A 22,962-nucleotide genomic window follows, 5' to 3' on the forward strand; every position below is an offset into this window, starting at 1 on the left:
CCGCATTCATGCCCTCTGCCACTTTTCAGCTCCTTGCTGCTCTGCTGCTATCCACTTTTCCAACATGCTCTTTTCTCCTCTAAAAGCGATGGCTTCAGCACTCGCCGTTCTCGGCGCTCTGTGTACCATGGCCAGTATGGTGCACGCCCAGTCGGCCATCACCATCGAGCAGCTCAATGCTGCAGTTCCGGGCCGCGCTAGCGCGACCTCCTGCAGAAACGCGACCAGCGAGTGCGCGACCAATTCGCAGGCACTTGAGGCGATTAACCACGCGCTGCTAAAGTACAGGATCTCTCGACGCAGCGAGGTCGTCGCTGTGCTTGCGCTTGAGGCATTCGAGTCGGCCAGCTGGCTGTACAACATCAACCACTTTCCAGACCCTGGACGTCCCGGCCAGGGCACACGCAGCATGTTGATGTACAACTTTATTGAGGAGTACGCCAAGTACCTGTATGCAGACAAGGCCCACGCGCTGCTGGAGTCGTCAGGGTCGAGTCCAGTCCAATGCCACCAAGAACGCGGTGCGCGAGCTGGTCCTCGGCGATGACGACAGCTTCGGCTCCGGCTTCTGGTTCCTGGCGCATGAGGCAAGCAGCTACTACAACAACCCGGACAAGCTGCGCGACGGCCAGTGGCAGGACTTTAAGGACTACATAGTCAATGGCGTGGGCGCGTCCTGGGACGATGCGCGCAATGTCACGTGGAATGCGGTCAACGACGCGGTCTTATCACTGATCGAAGTCGAGCCCATCTCGGCCGCTGCTGATGCCCTGTCAGCCTCAACTACAAATCGGGGCAGCAGCGCTGCAAGCGGCCCGCCTCGCTGGATCGGCGCGTCGTGGTCTGCCACTGCCTGCATCGCAGCTGCAGCACTTTTGCCTTCCTTCTCCTGAAACCAGCCAGTAGCAGACACCTGCTGATTTTTGGGGGGTCCAGGGAGGGGGTTTGTGAATAGAATGGCACCCTCAATGCTGCAAAATCATGTTTATACTCGGAACAGGCTGGCTATAAATAGGCGTATATAATCCAGGAATTCGAAAGTGCAGGCTAAATAGACAGCCTGCGCAAACAATGCAGCTAATGAAGCTGGAGGACAGCCGGTGCGGCTGGGAGCCTGGTGTGAAGCCGGCCATGGGTTTGGCAAACACGCCAGCCTTGGTGGCATTGTCGACACTTTCTCGGATCGGCGGCAAACAGCCATGCTGTTGGCTTCCGGGTCTGGGAGGCAATGGCATTGATTGCACCTGTGTGGACAGAATCCCTCTTGCCTCGCCTTGTCTCCGCCTTTGCTGAAAATCCACAAAACACCGGTGCAGCTCTTTGCGCTTGCAAGCCCAAAAACCGGTGCGCGAATCCGCCATTGGACCAGGCATCCCAGGTGCAGGAACAATACTCTTTTCCGACCAAAGAGCCAAAGGCTACGTTTATTTTTGAACCTATTCAGCGTTCGCAAAAAAAAAAAAAGACATCGCTCCCTGCAAGCGTGCGCATATAAAGACATGACCAGCTGCCGGACCGCATTGTCTCTCCTCCCTCCACTTCACCCCATCTCTCCAAAGCAGCATTGCACCCTTTTACTCTTCTAGATAGAGCAGGACTCTTTCTTCATCTCTTTCTAACGAAAATCGCTAGCAACCTTGACATAGCTTCGCACCCTCAGCAATGAAGTTTGTTTCTGCCATCGCGCTTCTCGGCCTCGTTGCCCAGGTCACTGTTGCTGGGCGCTGCCCTGTGCCACCTGCCTCCTCTGCTTCGTCGCAGTCCTCGGCCCCCGCATACAGCAGCACGCCCGCTTACTCTGCTTCTGCTCCCACCACTGACGCAGTCCCCACCAGTGCTCCGACTCCTGCGTACACCAGCGCTGCCGAGTCCACTGCAGCAGCCACGAGCAGTGCTGTGTCGGTCCCGCCCAGCAGCACCGGTAGCGATTACACCACGGCAGTGCCGTCGTCGGTGCCCAGCGGCGTCTTCCAGGTGAAGGCAGCCGATCTTGACCGTGCTGTTCCGGCTCGCGTTGGCGACGGAAACTGCTCTGCCCGGCCCACCGAGTGTGCGTCAAACGCGCGTGCACTTTCCGCTATCAACAAGGCGCTGCAGAAGTACAACATCACGCGTCGCAGCGAGGCCGTGGCCATTCTTTCGCTGATGGCCCAGGAGTCGGCTGACTGGATGTTCAATATCAACCACTATCCCGAGCCTGGACGCCCCGGCCAGGGCACGCGCAACATGATGTTCTACAACTTTGTCGAGGAGTACGCCAAGTCCCTGCATCCTGAGCAGGCCAACGCCCTGCTGGGAGCGGGCGGTGAGCCGTCTGATAGCACCAAGAACGCTGTGCGCGAGCTGGTCCTCAACGATGACGACAGCTTCGCCTCCGGCTTCTGGTTCCTGACACACAAGGCAAGCAGCTTCTACAACAACCCGGCCAAGCTTATTGAGGGCAGCGAGGCCAGCTTCGAGGACTACATTGTAAACGGTATTGGCACGTCGATGTCTGACACCCGCAGGCAGTACTGGAATGTGTTCAACAGCATCATCACGGCGTAAGGCAGGATAGTGGTCGCTATTTCATGCGCATGTTTAAGGCTTTGAAATATAATGGACGCATATATATATGGCATCTGCCATGGACGTTGTAGACAGGACACGCAATGCAAACGCCAAGCAGCAGGCAATAGGTGCCTGATCATCCGTGATCGATCACCGGTCCTTGATCTCCCGCCTGATATTTTTTCGCTGTGCCTGGTGCATTTTGATGAGCGAAATCGCAGTGCTGAAGATAAAGCCGGCTCCGACACCCCTTCTCTCCCCTCGCGGTGCACTCCAATTTGCTACTTTCCTTTACATTTCAAACACAACGCATTCGCAGCCTCCTTCTCTCCTGATCCTTGCCTCGTTTGTTTTTGCCCCAGGCGTATAAGCAGAAGACCCGGACGTGCCCTTAACCGCAGGAGACCCAGATAAATTCAGCCAATTATTTTGACCGGCTGATTCAGACTACTACCAGAAACCACCCCTCACTTACAAGGATGTTCTCCGCAACCTCGATTACACGCAGGCGGCTGGCGGCCTCGATCGGCCAGCACTTTTTGAGCAGCAACGGCGCCGCCACGATCAGCGGATCGGTGCGGTTCCTGGCCACAGCCAAGGGCGAGGGCAGCCGGCAGCCGGTGATGGCAGAGGCTGGATCAACGACGTTTGCGGCGCTGGAGGCTCGGTTGAACCTCAAGTTCAAGGACGCCGGGCTCATGGAGCAGGTGTGCACACACAAGTCGTTTGAGAACGGACGGCTGCCGTCCAACGAGCGGCTGGAGTGGATGGGCAAGCGGGTGCTGAACCTGTATGTGGCGAGTACCTGCACGTCAAGTACCCGAACCTGCCGACGGAGACGCTGCAGGACGTGCAGCACGCGAACTTTGGTCTGACGAGCCTGGCGGAGGTGGCCAAGCACTTTGGCATGAAGCCGGCGATGCGGTGGATGGCGTCAAGCAAGGAGGCGCCGAACGTGGGCCTGACCAAGGTGCTTGGCAAGGGCGTGCAGGCGCTGGTGGGCGCAATCTACCACGACCAGGGCGCAGCAGGCGGCCAAGCAGTTCATCCACAAGCACATCCTGAGCAAGCCGGTGGACGTCGAGAGCGTGATGCAGATCAAGTATCCGAAGCGCATGCTGATTGCGCTGACTAAGCGCAAGGGCATGGAGTTCCCTGTGGCGCGCATCCTGAAGGAGACTGGTCCGGTTCACGGCGTCGCCGGTGTTCATTGTGGGCATCTTCAGCGGCACGCGCATGGTGGGCAACGGCTTTGGCAGCTCGCTGCGCATGGCCGAGCACCGCGCGGCCAAGGACGCCCTGCTCAAGTACTACGCCAAGGAGATCAAGGACTTTGAGCTGCCCTCGGTGACCGAGGACGCCGATGCCGAGTCCAGCATCACCTTCCTGCCTACCAAGGTTGCCGACACGCCGGCCCACATCTAAGGCAGTGCAAGCGAGCGCGACTTTCAAAAACATAAAGACATTTACCAAGTATCGAACCGTTTTCCAATACACGACATGTGAAGCTCTGCTATGTGGCATGGTGCGGCGTTTTCGGTGTCTTGCTAAAAGCCACAGCACGAAAATTAACTGCTCTTTTGTCTCTCCTTTCTCTTTTCTTCTCTTTTCTTCTCTCATCACCCCGCGTTCCTATTTCCTTCAATTGCCCTTTTTATTTGCACTGCACCCTGGGTACACCGCCGAATCGAGCGACAAGGACGCGACAGGAGCATTACATTTTCTGCATTTCTGAGATGGGTACGATTGCTGTTGTCAGCGAGGTGAGCAGGCATGCAAAGATGACCCAGCGTTTTCCGTGTGGCTAATGCCTACCCTGCTCCACCAAGCTTGCTGTAGGCCAGTACTTTACAAAGCTGTTCAGCAACCTGTGGGGCGACAAGGAGGTCAGGATTCTGATTCTCGGACTCGACGGCGCCGGAAAGACGACGATTCTGTACCGGCTGCAGGTAAGGATACACATCAGCCGCCTCCGCACGCGGCGGTGGGCGGGCGCACGGCGTGATCTCTGGCAAAAACAGAATCGCTGGGCTCATTGCACAACGTGTCCCCCGTAGGTCGGAGAGGTCGTGTCGACAATCCCAACGATCGGGTTCAACGTGGAGACGGTGACATACAAGAACATCAAGTTCCAGGTGTGGGACCTGGGCGGACAGACCAGCATCCGGCCGTACTGGCGGTGCTACTACGCGAACACGGATGCCGTGATCTACGTGGTGGACAGCTGCGACCGTGACCGGATAGGCACATCACGTGACGAGCTAGCCTCGATGCTGCAGGAGGAGGAGCTCAAGGAGTCGGTGCTGCTGGTGTTTGCCAACAAGCAGGACATGAAGGGCGCCATGAGCGCAGCCGAGGTGTCGGAGGCCCTGGGGCTGCCGCGCCTCAAGAACCGCCAGTGGAGCATATACCGGACCAGCGCGCTGAAGGGCGAGGGTCTTGACGAGGGCTTGGACTGGCTGGTCAACGCGATCAAGGGCACTTGAAGCCTCTTGCCATTTTTAATCGCTTCTTGGAACCAGAAAAAAAACTTGTGCTTCCATTGAATCCTGTGCGAAAATGCGGCAATCTCCGCTGTCCGCTGCTCCTGGTTTGAGCCAGGTTCGCCCGATTTGGCTCTACGGATCAAGGGCGGGCAGCCTGAAATGAGTCAGACCAGTTCAGCCTGTATTTGGCTCTGTGCCTGGCCTGAGGGGCGGGTGCCCAATCCAGGAGCACCCCGGCGGGCCGGGTATTTGGTGGTGGGAGCAGCAGAACACAAGCAAACCGGTCTGCGCGCAGACGGGAGTATAGCGCCAGGGAAGAGCGAAAAGCGGGCGCGCTCGCACACACCAGCCCAGCCGGGGCCAGCAGCTGGTCCAACGCCATTGGGCAAGGCCCGTGCATTCCATGGGTAAAAGAAAAACCTGGGCGCAGATGAAAGGCCAGTCACGCTTTTTTATCCAGAGCAGCTGGCGGTTAACGGCTGCCATCAATTAGCAGCTCTTTCTCCCCTCTCCACCTGCACGTCAATTCGAGCGTTTTATTTTTTCTTCCTCTCTACACATTTCTGCGGCCACAAACCTCGCCGCTGCTCTTATCTCCCATATAACTAGGACGGAGGCCCACGCCAGCCACAGCCTTTATTGCTTACCAGCTGCCCCTGCGGTGCTTATTTCTTCTCTTTCCTGGACACAGCAGCGAAGCGCATATCCCTAGACAGGGCATATAGTCCGAGCGCACGTATTACTTCTCTTTTTCTCTTTTTAACCCTAGCGGTGTATCTTTTGGTGCGCCCACCCCTTTGTGCTCTACATAATCGCTCTCGGGGCACAGCAGTAACCACACATAGCACCACCAGCGCAAAGTCTGGCAATGATCAACAACAGCAGCGGCCGCTCAGTAACCGACGTGCTCTTCCCAGGCTCAGCAATGCTCTTTCCGTGCCCTCCAGCAGCGGTCCGAGCGTGCAGATTCATAGTCCGACGCCGTCGCTACCCACATCGGCAGCGTACGCGCATGCGGTCAGTCACCCTGCCATGATGTCGCCGGTCAACAGAGCTCATCAGCAGCAGCCGCCGCAGCAGCAGCAGCAGCCTGTGGACATGGGATACACATCACTGGCGCAAATCATGGACCAAGGTATGTTGTTTCACGTGTTGCTGCGACAAGAAAATAGTCGTGTGTCTGTGTCTTGTGTCATGGAGAAGAGAGGGGCAGGCAGCTTGGCGCCGGATCTGGCCTTTTGCCAGTGCCGCCGATGCGGGCCTCCTTTTCTGGCTTTTTGTCTGCATTGTCTGGTGGCAGACATCGCCATAGCACGTTGATGCCACGACAGGGACCGGCTTGGGGATGCCTGAAATGAAGTGGGGGTCCTGCCGGCATTGGCAGTGCATAAGCAACAACAAAGCCGGCCATGTGAATGGGGCAGGAGGCGCACGCAGCGTGTATTGCACATATTGCTACTTGTTCTGGATATCGGATCCTATGCCTCCAAAGCCAGTGTGCAGTGCAAATGTCTGGACTTTCGTCAACACTGACCACGAAGCAGCGCTGGTGGACTTTATGCCGTATTTGGCAATGCTGCGTTCCCCCTTCCCCGTGTAGTGCTAAAGTTTGGTCCGCTGGCAGACCAGATGCCTCGTCCGCCAGCCCAGGCGGGCGATACCCTGGCGCGTTCCACAATGGATTACACAGCAGTCACAGCAGGCGCACAGGCGCGGCGTAGCGGGCCACAGCACTGCCCGATCGACGAGAATCCCGCGTGTTCTCCTGATGCACTCATGCAGCTGTACAACCGCTCCGAGTCGCTCTTGCCCAACGGCAAGCGGACACGCAACATCCTGTGGCGGATGAGCACCCGGCGGGCTCTCAATCAGAAGCGCCAGCGCGCAAGACAGGCAATGGATCGCAAGAACAAGTCCTTGGCAGCGGCGAATATGGACATCGGCCATAGTCGCTCAGATCGGCGCGAAAGCAGCGTGGCCACGCTGGTCAACAATCCGATTGCTGCGGCGATGTACGGGACACAAGGCCCGCAGCTGGGGAATATGCAGCGGAGGGCATCGTCTCAGACCGTTGTTGCTGGCGAACAGCAGCAGCAGCCTATGCAGATGATGCAGCATAGCCAGAGTGCGTTCGCCGCGATTCACCAGCAGCAGCAGCAGCAGCTGATGCAGAACCACAGCGGGTCATTGTTGGACTTTGATTTGGATATGGAGCTGGCGAGGCCGCTGGAGCAGCTGTGGGGCGCAACGCCGTTCGATGCCTCGCTGTTTATGATGCCAGGTACACAGTCAGCAGCCATTCCTGGCCCTCAACAGCAGACACAGCAACAGCAGGCCCAGCAACAGACTTGGCCAACATCTGCTGGATTCCCAATGCCAAGCGCCCTTCTGGGCGGACCCGGGCTAGACGCAATTACCAGCACGATCTTTGACACGCGGTTCATCGATGCCCGCGCCTCAGCACTGGGTCAGAGCACACCGTCCGAGGCTGCGGCCCAGCCTGGCGACAGCAGCACCAGCAGTAGCGGGGGCCAGGAGACCGGGCTTCTGTCGAGTAACCCGCTGCAATCGCCTGTGCCGCTGCATTGGTCTGAGGAGCAGAGCGGCGGCTCGGACTTGGAGCAGCACCGGAGCCACAGGTTTGCCGAAGTGGGCATTGGGTCGTCGATGCACCAGCCACCACACATGGGGCTCAGTAGGTCCACGCCCAGCCATGGCTGCGGCCCAGCTAGCAGCCGCCCCGAGCCGGCGACGTTATCGCCAGCCGCCGCCGCCGCCGTCGTCGTCCGTGCAGAAGCAGGCTGAAGGTAAGTGTTGCTATGTGAGTGAGTGCGGATTGATCCGGAAGGGCTGTGACGATACGCAGCGCTGGTTATGCAAAGAGGAAAATGCGGAGAGGACGGGCCACTCCTGCATGGCGAAATTAGTACTTGCTTGTGACTTGGCCACATGTGGGCGGGCTTTCGGCCGTGGCCCCTCCCTATCATCCACCACCTGGCCTGCCGCCAGCAACATCACCGCCGCCGGCCATGCGTGCGGACATGATGTCTGGGACTGGTGTTTTATCTCTGGAAGGAGCAGAGATTATCGCACGAAAGCTATAGTTTGTTCGCACCCACCCCCAATCTTCCCCCGGGCGCATCCCCGAGCATGCCCGCCATTGCATTGCATGCGTTAGCCGGAGCAGCACAATCTCTGTCGCAACGACGCGCATCCAATGCCCGCCTGGGTCTGCGGGTGAGGGGACTGCTTTTCTGGTTTCATGTCCTGGCCAGCACAATGTGGTAGCCACCGAGTGACGGGGGTGATTCCGTCCTCCACTGGCATTGCACAAGCACATGGCCCCGTGTTTGTTTGGTTCTCCTGGGCTTTTTCATTCACCGCCCCGGGCTGCCGCGTACGTGGCGGCGCCGAACACCACGGGTCATCCACCAAAGGGGCGATGGGCCCGGGCGGAAGGCGTGCTGGCGCGGCGGGCTGCTCTGGCTGGCTTGTGCTGGCTTGTGATTACGCTCTACGGCAGTGCCTGAGGAGGGGATGGGCGCACAAACACAGAATGTGGTATGATGTGTCTGTGATCTACGATTGGCACTCCAGTTTTGTCGCTTTTTCCTTCTCTTTGCCTTGGTATCGGTTGCGGAGCTGCGTCCAATGGACACCGGGAGTCAGTGCGCTGTCTTTTTCTTCGTATTGCCGGACCCGGCCCACCATTGGCTCACCGGTCTGGCGTACCACGTATGGTTCGGAGCTTGTTTTGGATCTCTGCTTCTCTTGCCTCCTCGCACACAGCCGCGCTTGCACAGCCCGGGCACACAGAATTGCACAAGGTCCGTCGCCTTTGTGACGGCTTTCACAAGCCCCAAAAAGGGTGCGGTTCCAAGGAACTCGCGTTTTGCCCGGGGACGGCGCCGGCTGTGGCGAGTAAAAGTGCGCTTATATCCGGCGCCAGCAGCAGTGGGTCCAGGATAAAAGCCTCTGCTCCTTGCAGCTATCGAAAAATTTTGTTTCCCTCGATCGCAAAGCGCGCTTATAGGCGGGCGGGGTTCCAGAACCGGCCGTGGACCCCTCCCCACACAGCCCACCCACTGCCCGATTCACACAGTGAAAATATTCTCAGCGGCAAATTTTTCCACTCTTTGCAACCGCCCCTCCTGCCTTTCCCGACCGTTTTCTTTCGTGTGGCCAGTCCTTAAATGCCTGACTGGGCGGGGCGCGCCTGGCGCACCTCTTTCATTTTGCGTGTTTGCGTCGCCCGCATATTAAAAGTATCGCCCATTTTCCTCTTTCTTTTTGCCACCGCCCGTGCGCAGACTTGCGATTCTAGTATCCACATCCTCTCCCATCCTTCCCGCACCCGTCGTTTTCTCCAAAGACTCTTTCTGTTGATGTGGATGTGTGCTTTGCGGTGACAAGACAGAACAGACATACCAGCTCTTCTTCTCTTCTCCTCTCCTATTCAGTTATTTTGTTATTATTGCTCCGCACAGATCTCTCCTTTTGCAACACATACGGCTCCTGTTCTTGTACTTCTAAATTAACTCTAACTCCACTACTGCCGCTATTCAGACACCCCCCTGCGTACTTACATTATCCGAAACCCCCCATTTGCACAATGTTTCTAGGACTGCTCGCACAATCGTCGGCCGTGCACCAGCCAGCAGCAGACATCGCATATGCCCTGATCTCGTCGCTGCGCGAGTCGGCGCACGGCAAAGAGCCTGCAGAGGCAAGCGGACGTGATCCGCTGGGCGAGTCCGGACAACGAGCTTGACTTTGATGACGAGGACTCGGTTCCAGACCCCGAATCGTTCGTGGTGCAGTCGTCGGATCGGCCCGAGACGTTCTCGATGAGCGCGACCGAGACACTATTTGCGGATGCGTCGGTGTTTGCGCCGTCCAATGCGCTGTTTTTGCTGGACGAATACCAGCGGGATACGCGGCCATCGCTGGCAGCAGCGGTGGCGATTGCGTCGGCGATCAAGTCGCGGCCAATCTCGACAGCAGTGTCATCGGCCATGGTGTCGGGACGGACCTCGCCAGTGCAGGACGACAATGAGAGGGCAGCAAGCCAGTCACCATCAGGGTCAGCATCGCCGTCACAGGGCAGCAGCAGCCTTGGATGAGGAAAGCGAGGAGAGCAGCACCGAGGAGCCGGCAGAAAAGACTACATTATCACAAGCCGGCCCACCACAGCAGCAGCAGCAGCAGCAGAACCAGCAGCAGCAGCAGCAGGGCCAGCGCGCACACATCGAGTCTGATGACGACGAGCACAGCAACATATTCTTTGTGGACCCAAACCACATTGCGACGTCGAGCGGGATGTACTTTGACGACGGCGGATTCACAAGATTCCTGCGGATGCACGTCAAGCGGCAGCAGGAGCGCACGTCGCCGACAACGCGGCCAATTGACCCGGCAGGTCAGCATGCGGCGGCGGTCCAGCGCTGCTTCGGGCAGCAGCAACAGCAACGTGCAGAAGGAGCAGCAGGACATCGAGATGCCCTGATGCGTTTGCGCAGCAGCAGGCACAGCACCAACTGCAGCAGCACCAACTGCAGCAGCCAAGGGTCACAGCAAAGAACATCGACTCGGCTCAGGAGCACCAGCAGCACCAGCGGCGGCGGTCGTCGACAGCGAGCCGGCAGCAGGCACCGACGGCAGTCAGCGGCGGGCTGCTGCTGGACAGCGACCTGCTGGCGAGCCCCACGGGGTCACTCGGGTTCAGCGGCTCGGCGCTGGGGGCGCTGGGGGCAGGCACATCGGGGGCGCTGGGCAGCGGGTTCCCGTTTACCACAGCCACGGCAGTGCCCAACACCAACCCATTCATGCTGGCAGGCAACGGCCAGGCGCCAGCGCACGAGAGCGACCCGATCACAGCCGCGTTCTACAGCGCGTTCGGGCTCGGCTCGCAGCTGCCGGTGGCCTCGGCCATGGACTCGGCACTGGTCAAGGCCATTGAGGCACAGAGCTTCGTCAACCCGTCGTTTGCCGGGCTACAGGCAGCCGCAGCAGTGCCAGCAGATGCGACGCTGACGCGCGGCTGGCGCTCGATGGCCATGCCGGGCGACGATGTGCAGAGCGCAGCACGTGTGTCGGAGACGCATGACCTAAGCTCAATGCTGTCAGCCATCAGCAAGGACAAGAGCCAGAGCGCTGGCAGTAAGCAGCCCAGCACCGATGCGCTGCAGATGCTGTACTTTAGCCAGATGGCCACCACAGCAGCAGCAGCCACCAGCGAGGGCTCGGTTTCGATCCCAACCTCGGCGGCGCTGGCGGGGGTTTCCGGAGCGCAGTCGTCGCTCTATGGCGCCGACGTGCCTCGCACAATCGACCCGAGCGCCATCGACATGCCCGCGCAGCAACAGCAGCAGCAGCAGGCGGTGCTGAGCAACAACAAGCTGGCGTTCCAACCCATGGAGGTGGACCCGGCGACGGCGTCGTCAGAGGAGGGGATGAAAAAGCCAGCCAAGCGCAGCCGCGGGTCGGCGTCGGCAGCGGCAAGCGACTCGGGGCCGGCGGCAGTGCAGAACAAGCGCACCAAGGTGTCTGGCGGCGACAAGCAGGCAAAGAAGGAGGAGAAGCAGGCGAAAAGGGAAGTCAAGCGGCAGTCGCCGACTCCCAATGGCAAGCACGTGGCAGGGGCAGCAGCAGCAGGCGGCAGCAGCAATGCATCAGCCAGCAACTCGAACGGCCACCCGCTTGTGTGCTCCAACTGCTCAACCACAACCACGCCGCTGTGGCGACGCGATCCTGAGGGCAAGCCGCTGTGCAATGCGTGCGGGCTGTTCTACAAGCTGCATGGCGTTACCAGGCCGCTCAGCCTGAAGACCAACGTGATCAAGAAGCGCAACCGCAATGGCTCCAAGAAAAACAACAGCAGCAGCAGCAATGGCGACAAGCAGCAGCCGCCACCGCAGCAGCAGAATAGACTCCAGCAGCCAGCAGCCAGCCCCATGCAGCAGCAGCAGCAGCAGCAGCAGCAGCAGCAGCAGCAGCAGCAGCAGCAACAACAGATGCAGATGCAGCCCAGCGGCAGCCATGTCCCCAAGCAGCCGCAACAGCAGCACCAGCCGCAGCAGCAGCGCTATGCGCCCGGTAGCAGACCCCAGCAGCACAGCGGAATCCACCATCCGGTGACGCTGTCGCGGCCCAATGCTGCCCATGCGCCCACGATGCCTGTGGGTGGAGCTGCAGGGCCTCGCACGCACATGCAGCAGTCGATGACAATGCCAGCGAGCAGCAGCAACAGCCCGCTGCTCTCGCACCAGCAGCAGCAGCAGCAGCAGCGCCCGCATCCCGGCATGGCCCAGACAATGCGCAGCATGCCGCACCACCAGCCACCCTCCAACTAAGCCAGACCAGCTCCTGCTTCCTCTCATCGATCAGTGTCCGCTTCCTCCCTGCACATACATTCCACAACCCGCTCCTGTTTATTCTCTCGCTTTCATTTTTTGTTTGTTTTGTTAATTCAGCTGTCCTGCGTGTACTACAGAAACTAATCTCTGAAGGCTGCAAGCTCCGGCGCATTCCACGAGTAGAACTTGCCCGACAGCTCCTTGCCAGCGCCCAGAGCCAGGCGTGCGATGACATTGCCGGGGACCTCGGGCGCCAGCAGCTCACCGTTCGCGTGGTAGGTCAGGAACTTTGCGTGGACATCGCCCATGGCACTCCCGCCGTCGGTGCGGATCTCGCCCTGCATATCCGTGTCGACGACCCCCGGACGAAGCGCCACGGCGACGATCTCGGGCTCCTCGACCGCCAGCGACAACGTCAGCATGTTGACCGCTGCCTTGGACGCACAGTACGCAGACCACCCCCTGTAGGCGTTGACGGCAGCGCCCGAGCTGACATTGATGATGCGGCCATGGGCTGCGCGCAGACGCGGCAGGCACAGCTGCGTCAGCGCCAGCACGCTGAACAGATTGACGTCAAAGTTCCGCTGCCAATCCTTCAGCGACGCATCGCTGAGCTTCTCCAGCGGCGCCAGCACGCCCGCGTTGTTGATCAGCGCCAGCAGGGGCTGGCTGGGGAACTGCGCCAGCAAAGAGTCCAGCTGCGGGAGCTTGGAGTCGTCGGTTACGTCGAGCGCGAGCGGCACGAAATGCGGGCCCAGGGAGGCAGCCAGGGCTGCGAGATGGCTGGCGGACCGGGCAATGCCCACCACCGTTACGTTCTGGCTGACCAGAAACTCGCTGATGGCCTTGCCCATGCCGCGCGAGGCGCCGGTGACAATAACGATACCCTTGCTACTCATGGCTTTTTGCTAAGTGGTGGGGAGATAGGAGAGGGAGAGGGAGAAAACATAGTCTCTGTTTCAAAAAAAAAAAACCATGCCTATTCAGTCAGGCTTAACGATAGCGTTTGTTTTAGGATCAGGGAAGGCGAGGGCTTCAGTGCAGCGCCAGCATGTCGTCAGCGCGGATCGCACTCTTCGCCACATACACACGGGGAGCCATGGCTGTGGGGCGTGTGCTGCTGGCACTGCTGCTGACGCTGCTGATGCTGGCGCTGTCCGCCTGGCGCCTGGCCGACGGCCGCGGGATGCGCGTCGGGCTGGCATACAGCGCCTGCGCAAATGCGCTCTCCTGCACGACCTCGGGCGACTCGCCATCGGCGCGACTGAACGGGCGGCTCGGCGCGGCTCGCTCCGTGCGCGACCCCGGCCGGGCGTAGCTGCGCGGCGTCCGCGCGTACTGCCGGTGGCCGCGCTGTGGATCGCTGTCGGGCTCCTTTTGGCCGGGCCGCGGAATTCCACTCACCTCCGTCCTGTCCTGCTGCTCCTCCTCAGGCGCGCGCATCTCCGCAACCACCGCAACCACCACCCGCTCACTGACCGATAGACGCGCCAGATCACCGGAAATATCCGACACGCTTGATCTGCTGGTCAGCGCAGGCGACTGCCGCCCAGGACTCGCGTGAACCTCCGGCGTCAGGAGCCAGCGCCGCTCGGTCGTCGAGCACTGGCTTAGTGTCGACGCCCGCCGCACGAGCTGCCCGGACATTTCGCCCCAGACCGCTCGCTTTGGCTCGTCTACGTCGAATGCCCGGTGCTCGCCGCCCACGCCGCTGAACCGCCACGAGCCGTCGTCGTGGATCTCCAGCACGCGCGCCAGGGCGCCGCGCAGCGGCTGGTATGCGTGCGAGCCGGGCGCAGCCAGGATGATCAGGGTTACGTGGTGCTGTCCACTCACCTCCGCCAGCCTCCCCACTGCCTCCTCCCCCAGCACCCCCAGCGCCTGGTCCTCGACCACCGCAAACTTGGGCGCCAAATACAGCATCCGCGCAACCGCCAATGCCGTAAGCCCATGCGCCGACAGAACCCTCGCCCAGTCGCACGCGCGGCCCCAGTCGTGCTCGCACGCGTCAAGCAGCTCGCGGTCCAGCCCCAGCGATCGCAGCAAAAAAGTGCAGGTGCTGCTCGGTCACGTTGCGTGCCAGGGACTGCGCTTTGGCGTGCGGGAACACCAGCTGGTCCCAGAGCGCGCTGTGCGGCTTGATGTAGGGCGTTCTGGTCACACAGGCGATTTCCCCGGCCCCGCTGGGCACCCGCAAGACGCCCTGCTGTGCCTGGTCGGTGCCGACCAGAAGCCTGATCAAGTGCCGGTGGTGCGATGTGGGTGCAACTACCAGCGTGTGCTGACCGCGGTCGATGCGCAGCGTCAGCGGGTGCACCCCAGCCGGCTGCTTGACCGTGACGTGGTCGAAAACGATGCTGTCTGCCTGTGTCTCTGCTGAATCGCTGCCCTGCGTGCGCTCCATGCTGGATATACTGATCGTCTGCATGCCGGATGGCAAAACTGAGCTCCCTGTATCTGGCATGGATCCTGTTGATGCGTTTTGTTGCTCCTTGCTGGTAAGGAAGACGTTGAAAAGTGTATTAATGCAAAAAAGATGTTGATGAAAGGATGTTCTGTCGATGGATAAAATAGCTGCCGCCCTTTGCCTGCCGGGACAAAGGTGGCGCTCCCACTCTTCGTTTGTCCCTTTTACATGCATGTGGCTCTGCAATGATCTTGGGGGGGGACCTGGCTGGACAGGACTGCGATTCATCATGAGAAGCCGCCGGCAGAGTAGACAGGATACACGCTTTCTAGTTCCAAACACCCAGCATGCTGATCGACAAAGTAAACATTGCCTGTACATCGCCTCAACCATGTTCTGTTCATTTGTTTACCTCTTCTGCTTACCCTGTCGGTGCAGATTTACCTCCGGTCCACGCAGTTCCCCTCGTTAGTAGAGCAGCTTCTTGCCGTACATGTCTGCATAACCCCTACTGAACCTCTACCGCAGAATACCCATTGTTGCCACCTCCCTGCAGCCAGGCAAATTGCTAGAACCACTGGCAAAATAATACGCCCAGATGACAATATAACCTATTTGCCAAAGCTCCACCTTATGCCATATATGCTGACTTGACCCGGGCGCTGCTGTTTGTTGTGCCTTTTACAGCAGTCCATGTGATTCACACACACAAGAGAAGCAAACTGCCTGGCAATACTTCATATATTGGCCCGTCTATTGTGCTCCATTTTCTGCTGCTTCGAGGAACAATCGTGCATAAGAGAACAAGTGAATACGCGACGCTGCGCCCAAACCGAAATTCCAAATCCGGGCTGCAAAGCCAGCAGCCTATTTGTCGAACCAGCAAAAAGCCGTATAGAAGCCACACGGCTGCAGATCTAATCCACCAGCCAAATAAATTATCGCTGCTTGCCGCATGTCACATGAACATCAGCACTCGCATCTCCCCTGCCAATAGCAAGTGCATATGTCGCAGAGCTTACATGGGGCATTCGCGGTAGTGACCTCAGGAGCACAAAGGCTCCAGACTCGCACATTTGCAGCGGAATAAAGTCACATGCGTTCAGCATTCGCTGTGGCAAGAACTGGTTCGCACGGCATATTTTTCGCGCTATAAACACCACCATAAATTTTTTGCTCACTTGACTGGCCGCAGCTTTCTGGAGGATTGTCATAGATGTTCTGGCACGGATTCGCAGCCTTTCAGAAAGAGAGAAAAGCGAAGGCTCGCTTGCTTGGCCGCGGGGAGGAAAGGGGCAAGCAGAACAATGGCCATTGTTGCTAGTCATTCGCAATTGCCGGCAAGCTGCGTGTGCAGAATTCCAAAAATAAGTCCGCTCTGGAATCCGCAAATTTTATTTTCGTCATCGTTCATTGATTTCTTCACAATGTCCTCACCCCATTCTCGGCTTGCCCGACTGGCGGGATAGAACCTTGCTTATTCTTTTTGTGCCGCACTATTGTTGCGCAGCATGAGGTGTTCTCTCTTTGAATGCGCTAGCCCAATTGCCGATCTCTGGAAGCCCCCACCTGTGCATTGCTGCGTCTCCTCCCCTCCCTATGCGCTTGCTTTGGGAATCCGCAGGCGCAAGTGCAGTTAGGAAAGCTAATCCTGGGTGACAAAAGCCAGGCAGAATGCATATAAACCCCCAGTCGCCTCCTCCCATCTCTTGGCATAAACTAGAACTGCAGCAAAGCTCTTTCAATGATCACTCCTCACTAAAAAAATCGCCCCCGTTTTTCTATCCGCATTCTATCTTTCTTGTACATTACTCTAACCACATAAAATCATGGCGACGGATACTCAGGCTGCTGCTCTGCCCCGCGGCATCGAGTGCTTGGCGTGCACGCGCATGTTTGAGTGCTTGGAGGACGTGGTAGAGCATATTTCAAGCAACTCGTGTCCGCTCCAGCCCCAGCTGCCGGTGCAGGACAGCGACCATGTGGCGATGGATGCCCCGGGGTCGCCGACCAGCGATATGCAGATGGACTTTGACATCGATGCGATTGTGTCCAAGCTCAATTCGGACCAAGTAGACCTGTTCATCAGCCTGCTCGGCGACCAGCTGTGAGCATGGACCATCTTCTTCTCTGACTGCGGCCCCCCGCTCCAAATCTTTTAGAGTGGTGTGTGGTTTATGTATAGCGTTGCCCAATGTACCATCAACTATTTCCTTAGCTTACTTTATATGCACCCCTCTTTATCTTGCTTGCAACAAATAAAGATATTGATATTTCCAACTGTGCTTTGTTCAATGTTTATGTGCTCTGTACCAAGGATGCTATGTAGTTGTGTGGTGGGGAAATGTGAAATGGTGCTCGTATGTCAGACGCCAGAGGCAAACTGTACCTGTTTCTTGGCCCGCCTCATTGGGCCCGTCTGCTGGTATGAGTTCTGCTGGTATGAGTTCTGCTGGTATGAGTTCTGCTGCTGAGCATGCAGCGGCTGCTGCGTGATTGCTGGAGAGCTCTGCGCAAGCTGCTCCATCTGCTGCCATCTCTTGGCCTCATTTTTTTGTGTGGCAATAGTCGTCTCCATATACACCGTGCTGAGCAGTGACGGTGCGACCATGGCATGGCTGGTATTTCCAAGCCGTTCGTTGCCGGCATTGTGGTCAGACTGCATGCGCGGGGATGCGCTCTGGCGCCGTGGCCGCTGCCCCGGCCGGTACATGCTGGCGGTAGAGAAGAAGCCGGCTTCGGCAGCATCGTGCGCCAGAGCGCTGGGCGAAATGCTGATGGTGTCGCTGGGCTGCGGGGTTGGAACATGCGGCTGCATAGACAAGGTTGCTTGGGGCAGGCCTGTGGCGTGCGCTTCGGTTGACCAGCTCTGCCCGTGTGGCGCGGCATGGTGCTGGTTATGCGGCGGGCTCTGGTAGTAAGGGCTGTGGGGTCCTGGCTGCTGGGGCTGGCTGACGTAGCCGTGCGGCTGGCCAAATGCGGCAACCCCCTGGTCATGTGCTCCAACCCCAGGCACTGGCCCTGCGGCTGCTGATGTTGCGGTGGCCGCAGCAGCAATGCCCTGGTGGGCGCTGGGGGCCAGAACTGACCCCGTCACCGGCTGGTTCGGCCCGCTGGCGCTGAACCCCTGGTAGACAGCATCCGCAGATCCTGCCTGGTGCGCTCCCATGGCTGGCACCGACTGGTAGAGATTCGGGCGCGGCTTGGGCGGCCTCTGCACACTGCTGGAATTGTACAGACCGTACTTTGACTCCATGACCGGCGCACTGGCGCTCATCAGCTTTGGGCTAGGCTTGCTGGGCCGCTGTTTCTGCGGCTTCACCGGCTGCGGTCTGGGCATTTGCACACTGCCGCTGTATGTAGCTGCCGTCGACCCGCACGTCTCATACGACGTGTTGGGAGACGAGATCAGATGCGCGTTTGGGTTGTGCCCATGCTGATAGTCCTCGTACCGACCATGGTAGGTCTGCGAGTAGTCCGGATGCTGAATGTGCTGAGGTGGGCGGTACTTTGGTTTCTCGGAGAATGCCCCCTTGAGCACCATCGCGCCCATTGCTACCATGCTGGTACCCAAGCCCAGCATTGCGCTGTTGGCGTCCGAGAGATGCAGACGCCGCTCCAAGTCCCTGTCTGAGTCCTGCCCGGTGCACCCCCAGCCGCCGTCTTGTGTGCTGAGATCCCCCGCGTTGAAGGAGCTGGCCTGGGCTGAATCATATCCCTGCTCGGCATGCGCGTGCCCGCGGTATCCTGAATACGAGTTGTATCCGTATCCTTGGTTGGGATCCATTTTGCTTGGTAAAAAGAATGAATTATGAACCCAAATGGGGCTGAAAGGGGGAGCTGGAAAGGGGTGGCCGACTTTTGAGAAAAAAATGTATATGAAATATGGCGCGCGGGTTGGATTCCCAAAGTATAAGGGCCAAGTGAGCAATAGAGGGAATTTTTTTACTATACTTGTGCTGTGATGTGGAGGGTAGAAAGCGGTGCTGATGTATGCCTACTAATTAACACAAAGCCTTTTTTGTCGGACTTCAAATACAAAGATGAGGAAAGACGACGCCAGAGCGCGTGTTTTTGTGTTTGGTAGGCAATAGACGTAGAGTGTGGATAAGAGACAAACTAAATACAGATGGGTATATCTAGGCTTTTTTGCGTAGAGGCAGAATGGCCAAGAGGATTTTTTTTGGAAATAAGTGTCTGGCTAAAGAGGAATGGAAGTTGAAAAACAGAAAGGGAGCTGGGAGAGCGCAGGTCAATGGCCGCTATTTATTCAGTATCCGATATGTCCAGCATAACATCTACCTGCTGGAGTGGTTCTGGTCAAAAAAGTGGATGAAAAATTGACTGCAAAATGATTTCCTCTCCTATCTGGTGCAGAAGAGCTATGTCATCCTTATGCCTGGTGTAGCAGAGTTCAGGGGTAAGGGGGGTGGTGCCATGACCCCCGCCCTACCCTGCTGCCTGTCTATTTGGCCTGGTTTATCCTTAATGCTTTTATCTTTTTGGCCAGCACACCTATTTTTCTTTTTGTGACAGGCTGACACTTTGTTCCAGCGGCCACACCAACCCCCAGCCCTGGGTAGAGAGCAGCACTACGCACGGCAAGGTGCAGCTGAACAAAAACTGGCATCGTGGGGGTATCAGCAGGCAGCAGATATATGCTCAAGAGTGTGGAATGCTCGCTCCCTCCCCCAGTTATTGCAAGCACATCCGCAACCATTGCACGCCAGAACTTTTGGGCCACAAACCCACCCACACGCTTGAATTGTGAGTGGCATGTCAAAAAAGCAAAGTATGCGACATGCATGCACCACCCCATTGCAGCTGACACAACCATCCTCTACCGCTCTTGATTTCCTCCCCCTTTTTGCTCCTGCGTTCTGACGCATGGCGAGCATTGGCGTTGTGGATTAGAGCCGATCGATAAGCGTGTGCCGCTCTGTTGGTTAAAGAGCATAGGTTTTATCATGGTGCCCTTGCGAATGCGGACTTGGCCGCGATCCCAGCAGGCTATTTTGCAACCAGTGGAGCATGGGTATGGATCATCCGTGGCGTGGGATACGTCCTTGTAAGTGGCTGGGTAGGTGGCATTACATGTCAGCATTTCGTCTCTGTTCTCGGCTGGGCTGTGGTGGGGCGTGTTCTGCTTTTGCTGCAGCCACCACGGGTGTTTTTTGCAAACAGGCACAGATAGACTCTCCCCAAAAAAACTTAGTTTCCGGCGAGTGACCAGCCTTGCGTGGGTCAAGGATGTGTGACCGCATGTAAAAACCCACCTGTGCTAGCGTAATTTTCTTCACGGGCATTATTTCTGTCAGGCGTCTTGGCTCGTTTTTCTTGGCAGGTTAACCTCCTCGCTGATGTCCAAACGCTTTACTCCGAGTCATAGATCCACATCCGCAGTTCTGCTCTGGTGCATTCTGCTCTACATCCCTCCCCCAAAAAATGCTCTTGGTGGAGAGATTTCACGTAGCTGGAATTAAAGTTGAATTGACAAGCTATTTCACCCATCTTGCCCCGAGCCCTCGCTTCTTGCTGCAGCCGCTTGCGGAGTTGTGATAATCGGATACCTGCCTGCAAGAGAACCAGCCATTCGCCCTATTGCTCTGCCTGTTTGGACACCGATATCCGAATTGGCCTGACCCATGCCCACCGCTTGTCCTCAAGCATTCAAGCTGTACATCCACATGCGCCTCATGGCCGTTCACGAGTGCACAGAGATATTTATGGCCATATTGTCTTGCCCGTCCCTCCCCTTGCTCCTGCTGCTATGGTACACTTGGCACACTTGGCACACTGGCAGCACAATGCACGCATGAATCCCGCAAAGTACGCGAAGGCAAAGATATGTTGCACAGTACAATGGCATGTTCATCTACGCGGGCAAACCACACATGCGGACAAAATAGCACCTATAGGGAGCGAACATGTCAACAAACCCAACCATTGGTGCTGTTTTTTCTGTCGCTCAGTCCTTTTGCCATGCGTTTGAGAATGCGGCCTTGCCATGCCAGCGTTGCATCCATCCATTCATACTGGTCGGCACACACCTCCCTCCACGCGTTTCCGTCTTTTCCCTCTTTCGTCGCTGTATGTGATGGGTCTACTACATAACCGCATGTGCCTGTGCGACCACGTTTTGCACTGGAATACTACAACATTAAGCTGTGTGGTTGCCATTTTTGGCAGATGTTTTTGATCCATCGCGTGAAGCGATATGGATGAATCTATAGCGATCGCCACAATGATCGTCTTGATCCGCTCGTTCGTATGAGGCTGCAAAGCCCATGTCTGCAAAACGAGGTGCCCAGGGCACCCAGGCGTGCATAAGCAACAACGCTACGCGCTGGCATGGCGTACAAGGAAAACCAGCAAATTCAAAAATAGCACCGCCCTCGACACACACATTCTGGTTGTTCTCCACCTCCCTTGTCCTCACAAAAGATCTCAGGATTTTCATAGGGCTGGATATAGCCACACGGGTGTCTCGCAAATCCGGCGGCAGAGAACATTGCCATGGAACAGCAGCGTGACATAAATACATGCATTGTTCCAGCAGAACGAAGCAGGTTTTGTCCATGTGATGGCGCTGACAACCCCCATGACATGTCCAGAAAAGGCAATAGCAGAAGCTGATACATGGGCGGCACAGATATGTACAGATAGGCGACATGGATATATTGATCTGATCTGATCTGATCAAAGCAGTGGGGGCGAATTGGCGGACAGAAAGCGTGCAGACAAGCAAGGGGCGGCTCAGATGCGCGGTGACGCAAACAGCTGCTTGCTGGGCAGGAACTCCTTGTCCAGGTAAATGGCAATGTGCTCGAACCGGTCCGAGCCGAAGAAGAACTGGGGCTTCGATCCATCGCCCTTGGACACAAGAATCGTCGGCGCACCGAATCCCTTGAGCTGTTTGACCGCCTCAGTGTTCTGCACCACTGCCTCTAGCGTGTCCTCGCTCTTCAGAGCCTCATCAACAACACTCGGGTCAACCACGCCCTCGAGCGCCTGCTTGACCAGCTCGGGCGTGGCCGGCGCAACCAGCTGCACGTACTCCATATTCCACAGCCTGCGCATGGCCTCGGGCATCTTCTCCGGCTGCTGCGTCTTAATGAATTGCAGCGTGCGTAGCGCCGTCGTTGGTATCATACGGGTACTGCTTGGGGGTGCCGCGGAACGGGATCTTTGTGATCGCCGATGTCCGCTTCAGGTCAGTGAACAGGAACGGCAGCTTGTACGGGCTGAACTTGTTCTTAGCATTGGCCATCACCTGCATCAGGTTGAATGGCCGGTAGTCGACCTTGACGTCCCACAGCCTCTTGTACCGCTCCATGAACTCGAAACCAATGTAGCTGTACGATGACGCCGACTCAAAGTAGAAGATGATCTCCGGGACCGCCATGTGTGATGATAAAAAATACAAGGCGAATGTCTGCTGAGAGTAAAGAAATGCGGAGGTAGAAGGTGCTTCGTGGCTTGGGCTAGCTACTGTCATGCCAGTGTTTGCGATTAAATAGTTTTGGCACTGGCCAGTGCGGCGAACTATTAGGGCAGCGATTTGCGAGCGGCATAGGATAATCACATGTAGCGACTAGTAATAATGAGACCCCACGGCCACTCACGCGTGCGGGGGCAGGTGTAAATTCGGGCACGCTCCGAAATAAAAAGGGGCAGCGGCCGATAAGCCGGATCCGGCGGGCCACCGGTTGAGCTGTCCGGCCACTAGCCACTGGACTGGAGTTCTTACCGATATTCTGCGTGTGACGATATGCCTGAGCTGTGATTAAGCCGGGCTCGGCTGATCACCAATGAGTCCTGCACACCACCCACATGCGCGTATGTAAGCGCACCCACTCTCAGCCGTTTATTCAGCTTGATAATGCTGCACATTCCTATAACAGGTCTCTTGATCCGCTATATCATCTTTGCTGCTACGCTGTCGCATATCAAGATGTAGGGCTGAGCCGCCTAATAGTTTCCTTGCACCAGCAATATAATGTCGGCGCGGCTGCGTAGCATGCAAGAATATCCGGCCCGTTGCTCCCAAAAAGGTGTATCATACCTGCTGCTCCTGTGGCTATATAGGATATTAATGTTTCTCCCACCTATATTCAGATTTTAAAATGAATTCTGCTGCCTTTTTCCTGTTTGCTGCCTCGAT

The 22,962-nt window shown here is 57.4% G+C and overlaps 11 protein-coding genes across 11 annotated transcripts; 6 read left to right on the plus strand and 5 right to left on the minus strand.

Annotated features, from left to right (window-relative positions):
* Positions 1–127: 127 nt before the first annotated feature.
* DL89DRAFT_291139 (uncharacterized protein) lies at positions 128–893 on the plus strand (the record flags this gene model as incomplete). The annotated part of the gene is made up of 3 exons (XM_040890167.1): positions 128–499; positions 531–772; positions 812–893. The coding sequence occupies 3 exons, from the start codon at positions 128–130 to the stop codon at positions 891–893; spliced, it is 696 nt and encodes a 231-aa protein (XP_040745275.1).
* A 769-nt stretch (positions 894–1,662) lies between these two features.
* DL89DRAFT_255576 (uncharacterized protein) lies at positions 1,663–2,547 on the plus strand (the record flags this gene model as incomplete). Its single annotated transcript, XM_040885369.1, has 1 exon — positions 1,663–2,547. The coding sequence occupies one exon, from the start codon at positions 1,663–1,665 to the stop codon at positions 2,545–2,547; it is 885 nt and encodes a 294-aa protein (XP_040745276.1).
* A 616-nt stretch (positions 2,548–3,163) lies between these two features.
* Positions 3,164–4,067, minus strand: DL89DRAFT_102393 (uncharacterized protein). The gene has a single exon (XM_040883009.1). The coding sequence runs from the start codon at positions 3,819–3,821 to the stop codon at positions 3,363–3,365; it is 459 nt and encodes a 152-aa protein (XP_040745277.1). The 5' UTR covers positions 3,822–4,067; the 3' UTR covers positions 3,164–3,362.
* Positions 4,068–4,286: 219 nt separating this feature from the next.
* Positions 4,287–5,036, plus strand: DL89DRAFT_277577 (ADP-ribosylation factor-like 1-like protein; the record flags this gene model as incomplete). Its single annotated transcript, XM_040889453.1, has 3 exons — positions 4,287–4,290; positions 4,390–4,499; positions 4,608–5,036. 3 exons carry the CDS (start codon positions 4,287–4,289, stop codon positions 5,034–5,036), a joined length of 543 nt encoding a protein of 180 aa, XP_040745278.1.
* Positions 5,037–6,510: 1,474 nt separating this feature from the next.
* Positions 6,511–7,930, plus strand: DL89DRAFT_102323 (uncharacterized protein). Its single transcript, XM_040883008.1, has one exon. The coding sequence runs from the start codon at positions 6,666–6,668 to the stop codon at positions 7,839–7,841; it is 1,176 nt and encodes a 391-aa protein (XP_040745279.1). The 5' UTR covers positions 6,511–6,665; the 3' UTR covers positions 7,842–7,930.
* Positions 7,931–8,522: 592 nt separating this feature from the next.
* Positions 8,523–9,275, plus strand: DL89DRAFT_102313 (uncharacterized protein). The gene has a single exon (XM_040883007.1). It carries the CDS (start codon positions 8,774–8,776, stop codon positions 9,227–9,229), a length of 456 nt encoding a protein of 151 aa, XP_040745280.1. The 5' UTR covers positions 8,523–8,773; the 3' UTR covers positions 9,230–9,275.
* A 2,465-nt stretch (positions 9,276–11,740) lies between these two features.
* Positions 11,741–11,890, plus strand: DL89DRAFT_211896 (GATA-domain-containing protein; the record flags this gene model as incomplete). The annotated part of the gene is made up of 1 exon (XM_040884212.1): positions 11,741–11,890. A coding segment is annotated over one exon (150 nt), but the record flags the coding sequence as incomplete, so codon positions are not given.
* Positions 11,891–12,470: 580 nt separating this feature from the next.
* On the minus strand, positions 12,471–13,664 carry DL89DRAFT_265563 (NAD(P)-binding protein). Its single transcript, XM_040886724.1, has one exon. It carries the CDS (start codon positions 13,288–13,290, stop codon positions 12,532–12,534), a length of 759 nt encoding a protein of 252 aa, XP_040745282.1. The 5' UTR covers positions 13,291–13,664; the 3' UTR covers positions 12,471–12,531.
* On the minus strand, positions 13,427–14,795 carry DL89DRAFT_291143 (uncharacterized protein; the record flags this gene model as incomplete). Its single annotated transcript, XM_040890168.1, has 2 exons — positions 13,427–14,407; positions 14,463–14,795. 2 exons carry the CDS (start codon positions 14,793–14,795, stop codon positions 13,427–13,429), a joined length of 1,314 nt encoding a protein of 437 aa, XP_040745283.1.
* A 2,241-nt stretch (positions 14,796–17,036) lies between these two features.
* DL89DRAFT_102571 (uncharacterized protein) lies at positions 17,037–18,924 on the minus strand. The gene is made up of 2 exons (XM_040883010.1): positions 17,827–18,924; positions 17,037–17,736 (listed from the first exon to the last, which is right to left on the minus strand). Exons 1-2 carry the CDS (start codon positions 18,583–18,585, stop codon positions 17,164–17,166), a joined length of 1,332 nt encoding a protein of 443 aa, XP_040745284.1. The 5' UTR covers positions 18,586–18,924; the 3' UTR covers positions 17,037–17,163.
* Positions 18,925–21,460: 2,536 nt separating this feature from the next.
* On the minus strand, positions 21,461–22,281 carry DL89DRAFT_265565 (thioredoxin-like protein). Its single transcript, XM_040886725.1, has 2 exons — positions 21,980–22,281; positions 21,461–21,957 (listed from the first exon to the last, which is right to left on the minus strand). Exons 1-2 carry the CDS (start codon positions 22,201–22,203, stop codon positions 21,555–21,557), a joined length of 627 nt encoding a protein of 208 aa, XP_040745285.1. The 5' UTR covers positions 22,204–22,281; the 3' UTR covers positions 21,461–21,554.
* Positions 22,282–22,962: the final 681 nt, after the last annotated feature.

This window comes from Linderina pennispora (genome assembly GCF_002104995.1).
Source record: "Linderina pennispora strain ATCC 12442 chromosome Unknown DL89scaffold_3, whole genome shotgun sequence".
Lineage (NCBI taxonomy): Eukaryota > Fungi > Kickxellomycota > Kickxellomycetes > Kickxellales > Kickxellaceae > Linderina > Linderina pennispora.